Source organism: Clupea harengus, chromosome 8 (assembly GCF_900700415.2).
Source record: "Clupea harengus chromosome 8, Ch_v2.0.2, whole genome shotgun sequence".
NCBI lineage: Eukaryota > Metazoa > Chordata > Actinopteri > Clupeiformes > Clupeidae > Clupea > Clupea harengus.
This window is the reverse complement of record NC_045159.1, coordinates 19,915,812-19,926,591: the sequence shown is the minus strand read 5'-3', so window position 1 is coordinate 19,926,591 and position 10,780 is coordinate 19,915,812. Positions and strand designations below refer to the sequence as shown.

Sequence of the window (10,780 nt, the reverse complement as noted above, 5' to 3'; positions counted from 1 at the left end):
GATTTTTGTGTGCTGATTAAAGTGCCGTTTTTTTTTTGGGTGTGAGTTCAGTTTAAGTAAACGTGGTAGAACAGCGTGCTTCATCATGCTGAATAAATAGTGCCTAGGAGATGGGCACAGTTAGGGTGGACATGGGGCTGTGTGTGTGTGTGTGTGTGTGTGTGTGTGTGTGTGTGTGTGTGTGTGTGTGTGTGTGTGTGTGTGTGTGTGTGTGAAAGATAGAGTGAGAGACACAGGCCCAGTTGGGGTGGATGTGGGGCGGTGTGTGTGTGTGTGTGTGTGTGTGTGTGTGTGTGTGTGTGTGTGTGTGTGTGTGTGTGTGTGTGTGTGTGCGTGCGTGCGTGTGTGTGAAAGATAGAGTGAGAGACACAGGCCCAGTTGGGGTGGATGTGGGGCGGTGTGTGTGTGTGTGTGTGCGTGCGTGCGTGCGTGTGTGTGTGTGTGAAAGATAGAGCGAGAGACACAGGCCCAGTTGGGGTGGATGTGGGGCGCTGTGTGTGTGTGTATGTATGTGTGTGTGTGTGTGTCTGTGTGTCTCTGTGTGTGTGTGTGTGTGTGAGCGAGAGAGAGAGAGACGGGCCCAGTTGGGGTGGATGTGGGGCTTTGGGAACCGCTGTCTGAGAAATCCCCGCCTATCCTCGCCTCAAAGTTCCAGGGGAGAAACAAAGAAGTTTTAATGACACAGAAGTCGACGCATGGATGGTCACAGCCTCTTCTGCTGGAGTTTGCACTCCTACGGGCCGCGCAGCAGACAGATGGCTCGCCGCGCCGCCTGACTCCCTCTCAGACAGCACAGACGCAGAGCAGAGCAACACACTCATTAGAGAAGGAGCGGGAGAAACGGGGGGAACACTCTGGGGTCCGCTGTCATGTATGGTGTGTGTGTGTGTGTGTGTGTGTGTGTGTGTGTGTGTGTGTGTGTGTGTGTGTGTCTGTCTGGGGTGTGCTGTTGAAAAAAAATATATAAATACAAAACACTAACCGAGAGGAGGAGTGAGTTTGAGAGAGAGAGTGACGGGGAATGACTTTTAGAAACCCCATTAATTTAATTAGCAGAACACACCTCAGCCGGGACTAGCATGAGAGCGTGAGTGTGCGCTAGAGGGTTGGCTGCGCTGCGGGTCGCCATCCACCGTCTCCTGAGGCAGCAGCAGAAAGAGCACAGCTGCTGGGCCGCTGACTGAAACAGGGAAGCCCAACCCAACACAACCCAGAACCCTCTGTTCTCTTTTTGTTTGTTTTTGTTTTTGTTCGTTTTTTTTTCCCTTCCTTTTCCAGCCACACACAACACTCTCCTCAGTCATGTTTCAGGGGGTGATGGTTTTGAAAGACTGAAAGGCATCTTTTAGAGAGGGGGTGGCTTTGGGGAGCTGCGTGAGTGGAATGAGAAAGACCAGGAGGAAAATAGCAGACTGGGGGGGGCGGGGGGATAAGAGATCACAATAGGGAGAGAGAGATAGAGAGAATGATAGAAACAGCGACAGGGAGAGCGATAAATAGAACGATAGAGAGAGAATGATAGAGAGGGCGACAGAGAGAGCGATAAATAGAATGATAGAGAGAGAGAATGATAGAGAGGGCGACAGAGAGAGCGATAAATAGAACGATAGAGAGAGCGAGCAATAGAGTAACACTAGAAAGCAAGAGAGACAGAGGGCCTTAATTCCATACCAAAGTCCGTCACGCATGATGTAAAGTTAAGGGGTGGCGTGTGGGAGCATTGCACTGACACACCTATGTTTGCGAAATGAAGTTTTTAAATTAGCTTTAGTTCATGCGTGGTGAGCTTTGCTTTTTTCTCGTTGCTTTGCTCATTGCCAGTTGGCCGTCAGTTCAGATAGGGCCCAGAGAGTACAATGGGTTTCATCAAGAGGCTGTTCTGACACCAGGCAACTATGTGTATGTTATCAAACACGTACAAACGAGTACCTCCCCGTAAGGTGCAGGGTATCAATGAAGACTGGTCTCTCTTGACAGGGTATCAATGAAGACTGGTGTCTCTTTGGACAGGGTATCAATGAAGACTGGTCTCTCTTGACAGGGTATCAATGAAGACTGGTGTCTCTTTGGACAGGGTATCAATGAAGACTGGTGTCTCTTTGGACAGGGTATCAATGAAGACTGGTCTCTCTTGACAGTGTATCAATGAAGACTGGTCTCTCTTTGGACAGGGTATCAATGAAGACTGGTGTCTTGGGAGGGTATCAATGAAGACTGGTCTCTCTTGACAGGGTATCAATGAAGACTGGTCTCTTGGGAGAGTGTGTTCAAACTGTGTGTGTGTGTGTGTGTGTTTCAGTTGTTCCAGCACTCTACGGGCTCTATCGGAAAGGCAGTGAGCTCCTCGTTAGACGCTGTGACGTCTCACCTAGGGCAACATCAAAGGCAGTGGCCAATCAGAGCTGGTGTTGGCATGTACAGCATGCACACATAGGACCGCTAGAGTAGAGCAGAGTCTTTAAGGACCGGTGAAACGGCGTGGTCATTTCTGTGTGTGTTGTTGAATCTGTGTCTTCTGAGCCAATCACAACATAGGGAACTCTAAAATGTGCTGTGATGACAAGCATGCCCCAGCGGTCCAACACAGCAGTGCATCTTATGAAGAAAATATGAAAGATTAAAGAAGAACGCACGCTATATGCGTGTATCAATCAACAAGCCAAAAATACTCAGGTTGTCTGCAAAGTATTTTCTCACAAGAATAAGGAAAAACCCACCGATTAATGGCAAACTGTCCCAGCACAATTGGAGTGAATTGTGGTAATTGACTCCTTTATATGAATCAGCACAGAGGTCTATGAAACACAGGTAATAGCCCATATTCCGAATGAAGTGAATACTTCTAAAAGAAGGGCTTAAAATAATATTAGGGAAACATCAGCTGAGTTGTTCTGGAGTCTACACCACTTAATTCCTCCTCAGTCATGCAGTGGCGGTGAAAGAGGAATGACAGCCGTGCATCTCGTGAAGAAAATATGAAAGAAAGAAACAGTGGAAATGGTCATTGGGAAATTATTTAATGTCTCATGTTGAACTGATAACAGCCCAGCACAGTTCAAGCCTCCAAAGTGGAATCATTGCCCTGGCCTGCACATGATTTAGCATGTGTGGACCTCATAAACTCGCCTGAAACAACAAGCTGCATAGACATTTGGGATTTTACTTAAGTAGAATATAGTCAAAACTGGAAAGGTAAGTGAAGTGGTTAGTGGTTTGGAGCCTACATCACTTAATTCCCTGTTTGCGCTCAGTCATGCAGTGGGGAGTGAAAGAGGAATGACTGAGCAGGAAATGGATCGTCTACCTCGGCTCATATTTCTGCATTTTGAATTTTAAATGACGTTTTCTACAGGTGTAATCACATAGATTTGACTGTCAGACAGAATACATGAAATAGATACTGAGCTTCTGACCAGGCACTATCTGTGTTTCTGCCTTCCGACATCATGAAGACATCAAGTACATGATTAGGCTACCCATATGATGAAGACATCGACTATATTATTAGACTACCCTTATGATGAAGACATCGACTATATTATTAGGCTACCCATATGGTGAAGACATCGACTATATTATTAGACTACCCATATGATGAAGACATCGAGTACATTATTAGACTACCCATATGATGAAGACATCGACTATATTATTAGACTACCCATATGATGAAGACATCGACTATATTATTAGACTACCCATATGGGGAAGACATCGACTATATTATTAGACTACCCATATGATGAAGACATCGACTATATTATTAGACTACCCATATGATGAAAACAATTCTTGCATGACATTGTCACTATTAAAATGACTAAGTTGTATTTGATGTGCTTTTGTTAGGGTCATGTGTGTGTCCTGTGCTTTTGTTAGGGTCATGTGTGTGTCCTGTGCTTTTGTTAGGGTCATGTGTGTGTCCTGTGCTTTTGTTAGGGTCATGTGTGTGTGTCCTGTGGTGTTGTTAGGGCCAAGTGTGTGTCCTGTGCTTTCTTCCTTCTTCCTTCCCTCTCTGTAGCTCTGCCCAGGTTGCGCTACACCTGATTGGTGGATGAGGCGCACCTGGCCAGGTGATTAAGCAGCAGTTATCAGTGGCGGCTGGTGAATTTTTTTTTGGGGGGGGCGCAGTTGGGCGGCGCGGTTAAAATAGCACTCCTCAATAAGAAAAGAGTTTGAGTAGAATATTAAAAAAAAACAAAGCTTTATTTCAAGAACACACAGTGCTCAACACTATCCAATAACAACCATCAACAAACTGTAACTTTGGGCATGAGAGGTTCAGAGCAGAATGGTTTCAGAGGTTTACAGAATAAAACAGGTGCCCACACCCTCACATGAGAGGTTTAGAGCACAAGAGATTCAGAAAGAGATATCACATTTTACATTGGGTGTTTGACAAGAGTAGGCCCCACTACTTGAAAAGAAATTTAGCCCTCCTCTATTTCAAGTTGGCAAATCTCACTAACTTTTCCCTCACAACAGCCAGCATACAGTCAAGAAGTTCATTCTGGACTGTTTTGAATGTTCCCTTAAACACAGTCGCGCTCTCGAGATGCTCTTTCAGTGCACTGTCAAGTGAGGCAACGACGTCCACCAAGCCACGGAATATCCCTGGGTTATCCGAGTTCTCGCTCTCATCATGACCACGCAGGGCCAACTCAAATGCACCACAGAACTTCACACAGTCTATTATTCTTGAGAGAATGTGTCTGTTTTTCCTTACTTCTTCATTGTGTTTTCGAATGCCAATTCGGTACCCTTAGTCGAGCTGCTCTGCTATACTCCGTCTTTGTAATAGACTGGGTTTCTCAGGTTAAGAGTTATCAGTAATGTGATTGGTTCTCAAAGTCACATGACTTAGTGTAACGAGTAAGCTAAGAAGTTAGTTCTGGAGCGGGAGACTTGTGTGTATGCTAGTGATTTCTATCTGTCTTAGTAAACGTGTTCAGTTATATAAACCATCGTCTGAGTGCTTAATATATAACCCACCAAGATATCACATTGGTGACGAGGATGACCGGTCTGCAGTGAGAGGATTTGACGCGAGAAACTGTGAAGAAAAAGCACGGATTTTTCCCGAACTGCAAGACAGATGAGATGGCGCTAATCGGACGAGTGGATGAGTTCAAGCAGTCGCTGGAGGACTTTGCATCATACCTGGAGAGATTTGAAATCTGGCTTCTGGCAAACGAGATTAAGGATGAAAAAAAGGTCAGTGGGCCTCATTCTCGAACGCAGTTAAGAAGAATTTAAGAGGAATTGGATTTAGGACAACATTTGGCATTCATGAAAGTTTTCTCATCTGGGATTTGCTCTGAACTTCAGAAGACTTTCCGAACTCGAAATAGCAGTCGTAACTCGGCCAGAGTTTTCTCAAATGCGATTCCTTAAAAAACCACAAGATGGCCCCGTGGGCCATCTTGTGGTTTTTTGAGGAATCGCATTTAAGAAAACTCTCCGTGTTAATTAATTTGTGAGAAATCGTTGGTGATTGCGTTCACATCAACTCTACAGATCCTCGGATTAAAGTATCATTAACAATTACATCAGGCCTATAGTCATGATTCTACGAGGCACCCTGATGTCATAAAATAAATAAAACGACTACACCGGAATGCTGCGCTCGTCTAGTGAGCGTCGTTTGGCACTGCCGTCTGTGCAAGTAAGGCAATCCAGAATTTTCAAGTAGTTCCACGTTGGTGGAACGAACTGCCTAGCACTACCAGAGCAGGCGCGTCCCTCTCTACCTTTAAGAAGCTTTTGAAGACCCAACTCTTCAGAGAGCACCTCCCTTCCTAACTGGCACTTCGACTAGTGCTTAACTTGCACTTATAGCAGTTACATTCCTGCACTTCGTTTTTATTTCCTATTTCGTTTTTCTATTTCTTATGTAAAGTAGTATTTATTGTTACACTAGGTCTCTATTGCTCGTAGCTTGACTGTTCTCCCTTGTACGTCGCTTTGGACAAAAGTGTCTGCTAAATGACTAAATGTAATGTACACGAACACTGCAAATGTAAGTGAATAAATAAATAAGCACTAAACTCAATCACGTTGATATAGCTATAGTGGAATAGAATGGACACATCTACATCCTGCAACAGTCCATCTCTGCACCGTTCAAGTCATAGACATATATAGTTGAAGTTAGATCTGCGTTTACTCGACGGTGATGCTTTCCGCTTTGACATGACTCGTTTACGAGTTGCTTTCGTGTAGATTCGGTCGATTCCGACTGCACACGTCACTACGGTTGCGTGCCCTTATAAGGAGCTGGCAGGGCGTGTATGTATGCAAATTCAGGAGCACGAGAACGCGCTTTCAATTTAAGAAAACTCTTCCGGGGGAGCACAGCCCAGAAAACTTCTGCTGCGTAGGACCACATTTTCAAGCGTGCATGAATTTGGCGGATGTCTTTTGCTTACGTTGTTTTTCCGAAGCCCGTAAGAAACATTTCAGAAGAAACTTCAGAAATTGTTCGAGAATGAGGGCCAGTGTCTTTTTAGCATGCATTGGGCCAGAAACCTATGGACTGCTGAAAAACTTGGTAATGCCAAACCAGCCCTCAGGATTGACGTATAGAGTGTTGACTGACGCATTGAAATCACATTATCAGCCAAAACCGTTGGTCATTGCGGAGAGGTTTCGTTTTCAAAAACGTGATCAAAAGGATGGAGAATCAGTGACTGATTACTTAGTGGCAATAAGAAAATTGTCGAAGTACTGTGAGTATGGAACTCACTTAGATGAAGCTTTAAGAGATCGTCTTGTGAGTGGATTGGCCTCCGAGTCAATTCAAAGAAAATTACTAGCAGAGAAAGGGCTAACATTTGCACGAACATGTGAGATAGCATTGGCAATGGAAATGGCATCCAAGAATTCCCTTGAAATCTTAGGAAAATCGCAGAATGCAGCTGTTAATGAAGTTTCTAAATCAAAGTTTGGAAGCAAAGGAAAATGGCAGTTTAGAAGTGGGAATGAGAGTACAAACCAGAAATTTGAACAGACACGGGACAGTGAGCAGAGATGCTACCGTTGTGGGGGAGGGAGACACTCACCCCAGGAGTGCCGATTCAAAAATGAGAAATGTCATTCGTGTTCCAAGACGGGGCATATTTCCAGAGTATGTCGGAATAAAAGACAGACCGCCAGGGCCCAGTATGTGGACACTGAGGATCAGAGTGTAGATGGTGAAGATGATCCTTTCGGGGTCTTTACAGTCTACATGGTATCCAGTGGGGATGGAGGCATTAAAGTTAATGTGAAAGTGGGTGATGAGGACATTAGCATGCAGTTGGATACAGGTGCGGCAGTGTCCATCGCATCAGAAGTTTTGCACCAAAAGAAATTCCCACATTTACCCATTGAAAAGTCTAACATCAGATTAAAAGCGTACTCGGGAGAAACAATTCCCCTGCTTGGCTATGTTCAGGCACCAGTGCAGTATGGTGACCAGAAAGCAACGATGCCTCTCATCATAGTGAAAGGCAATAGGCCTGCTCTCTTTGGCCGAAATTGGCTGGAGAAGCTGAAGCTGGACTGGAAAAATATCTTCACACTAGGAAAAGAAACCAAGCATGGCGACCCAGAATTACAAGCAGTACTTCAGCGCCACTCACAGGTGTTTTCTGAGGAGGTTAGTGCCATAGAGGATTTCAGAGCAACCATAAGAATGCAACCTGGGGCACAGCCAGTCTTTTGCAAAGCCCGCCCTGTGCCATATTCACTGAAAGAGGCTGTGGAAAAAGAACTGGATAGGATGGAAAAAGAGGGAATAGTTTCCAAAGTGGATCGAAGTCGATGGGGGGCCCCGATCGTGGTGGTACCAAAGGCTGATAAATCCATCCGCATCTGTGGGGATTACAAGGTCACAATAAATAGCCAACTGGAAGTAGAGACTTACCCCCTGCCCAACACTGAGGATTTATTTGCGACTCTAGCGGGGGGGAAATGGTTTTCAAATTTAGATCTCTCTCATGCTTACCAGCAATTGAGATTAGACAAAGACTCTGAACAGTATCTAACCATTAATACTCACAGAGGACTGTACCGCTACCATCGCCTCAGCTACGGGGTGGCCAGCGCACCATCAATTTTTCAATCAGTAATGGATCAGATCCTACAGGGACAAGAAGGAGTGACTTGTTTTTTGGATGACATTCTAATCACAGCCAACACAAAAGCCCTGCACTTGAAAAGACTGGAAGCAGTGTTAGGCTGCCTGGCGCGTTATGGCTTGAGAGCAAAGTTGGCCAAATGCAGATTTTTGCAGACAAGTGTAGAGTACTTGGGGCATCAGATAGACCATGAAGGCCTGCACCCCACGCAGCAAAAAGTGGAGGCAATTGTGAATGCCCCAAATCCCACAAATGTCTCTGAGTTGCGGTCGTATTTGGGACTGTTGAACTATTATGGCCGTTTTCTGAAAAGCTTGTCCAGTGTGTTACAGCCATTGCATGCTCTGCTGAAAAGGGAGGAAAAGTGGAGCTGGACACCTGCATGTGAGGAAGCTTTCAAGAAAGGAAAAGAGATGTTACTGAGCAGCACGGTCCTGGTTCATTATGACACAGAGAAGCCGTTGAGATTAGCATGTGACGCATCCCCCTACGGGGTGGGTGCAGTCATTTCGCATGTGATGGAGAATGGTGAAGAGAGACCAATTGCGTTCGCCTCGCGCACTCTGACTGATGCAGAAAAGAATTATGCTCAAATAGAGAAAGAGGCACTAGCAATCATCTATGGAGTGAGAAAATTTCACAAGTATCTATATGGACGCAAGTTTACTCTCTTCACTGATCACAAGCCCTTACTGGCTATACTGGGACCAAAGTCAGCTGTGCCTACATTGGCAGCCTTGCGTATGCAGCGCTGGGCGTTGATCCTGATGGCTTACAGTTATGAGCTAGAATACAAGAAGTCGGCAGACCACTTTAATGCTGATGCCATGTCCAGACTTCCTGTGACTGAGTCCGACAAGACAGCACAGGAATCCAACATTTTCTACTTTTCACATGTGGAAGATCTGCCAATATCAGCTCATGACATCAAAGTAGGCACAAGCAGAGATCCATTGCTGAGTAAAGTTTGGAGCAATACAATGAATGGATGGCCTAATTACATGAACGATGAAAGCCTGAAACCATACTTTGTCAGGAGACATGAGCTGTCAGCAGACCAGGGGTGTGTTTTGTGGGGTCTCAGAGTCATTGTTCCTCAAATGCACCGACAGCAGATTCTTAAAGACCTGCACCATGAACATCCAGGCATCTGCAAAATGAAGGCCTTAGCCCGCAGCTATTTATGGTGGCCAGGTTTGGACGGTGAGATTGAGAACATGGTTCAGAACTGTGCAGTGTGTCAAGCTGTGCAGAAGGTACCTGCTGTGGCACCGCTCCATCCCTGGCGGTGGCCTGTCAGAGTCTGGCAGAGGATTCATCTAGACTTTGCGGAGAAAGACAGACAATCCTTCTTAGTGGTAGTGGATAGTCATTCCAAATGGCTGGAGGTTTTTCACATGACCTCCACCACATCAAGCCGAACCATAGAGGTGTTGCGCAACCTCTTTGCTGCACATGGTCTTCCGGAAGAGGTTGTGTCGGACAATGGACCCCAGTTCGCCTCCTCAGAGTTCAAGCAGTTTCTAGCCAAAAATGGAATAAAGCAAACGCTGGTCCCACCGTATCATCCAGCCTCGAACGGAGCTGCAGAGAGGTCTGTCCAAATACTGAAGCGTGCTCTGGTGAAGCAGGTCCTAGAAGCAAGTGGACAGCCCAGCATCACACTGCAACACAGGCTGTCAAACTTTCTGCTCATGTATAGGGTTACGCCTCACACAGTCACAGGTCGCTCTCCAGCTGAGCTGTTCTTAAAGAGAGAGATACGCACGCGCTTCAGTCTGTTGAGACCAGATCTGTCCCACACTGTAGAGCACAAGCAGGCAAAACAGAAACTGTATCATGATAAAGAGAGACTGAAATTGAGAGAATTTCAGGAGAATGACCAAGTCCGAGTTAAAAATTTCAGGGGAGGAGATGAGAAATGGTCTGCCGCTACTGTCATAAAGCGCTTGGGTCCTGTGACATACCTGGTCTGGGAAGGACACAGGCAACGTTCCGTCCATGTTGATCACATGCTAGGGAGAAGAGGAGAACTCAAGAAACTCGAGCCGTACACACATGAGGACCAGGACTTAACACCAGTTGTTTCACCAGCACTTGACTCCACCTCAACCAGTGGAGAAAAACCACCTGATGCCGACACCTCAGAGAAGGCCATTCGTCTGAGCCCTGCAGTGCCAGGAAATGCTATTCCTCCTTCGCCCAGCACTGTCAGCCCACCTGCTGTACCGTCCGGGGTGCCCCACAGAAGACATCCAGAGAGACTCAGAAGTGCTCCAAAAAGGCTGGATTTGTAATGAGTTAAAATGAGTGGTGTTTAAAAATAATAATAATAATAATGTTAAGGTGACTGTTACGGTGTCAAGAAGACCTAGTAGTTTAAGTAAATGATTGTTAGTTTAGACTGGGTTTCTCAGGTTAAGAGTTATCAGTAATGCGATTGGTTCTCAAAGTCACATGACTTAGTGTAACGAGTAAGCTAAGAAGTTAGTTCTGGAGCGGGAGACTTGTGTGTATGCTAGTGATTTCTATCTGTCTTAGTAAACGTGTTCAGTTATATAAACCATCGTCTGAGTGCTTAATATATAACCCACCAAGATATCACAGTCTTCCAAAGAGGCTTAGCTTCAGGCTGTTAGTTAGATGGCTGCGGCAAGATT

General features: G+C 45.6%; 1 protein-coding gene across 1 annotated transcript; it reads left to right on the top strand.

Moving 5' to 3' along the window:
- The first annotated feature begins 6,559 nt into the window (after positions 1 to 6,559).
- On the top strand, positions 6,560 to 10,714 carry LOC105912900 (uncharacterized protein K02A2.6-like). Its single transcript, XM_031572718.2, has one exon. It carries the CDS (start codon positions 6,863 to 6,865, stop codon positions 10,415 to 10,417), a length of 3,555 nt encoding a protein of 1,184 aa, XP_031428578.2. The 5' UTR covers positions 6,560 to 6,862; the 3' UTR covers positions 10,418 to 10,714.
- The last annotated feature ends 66 nt before the right edge of the window (positions 10,715 to 10,780 follow it).

Excerpts from the sequence above, each read along its gene's own strand:
- LOC105912900 (XM_031572718.2), top strand. The coding sequence starts at position 6,863 with ATGGAAATGGCATCCAAGAATTCCCTTGAAATCTTAGGAAAATCGCAG.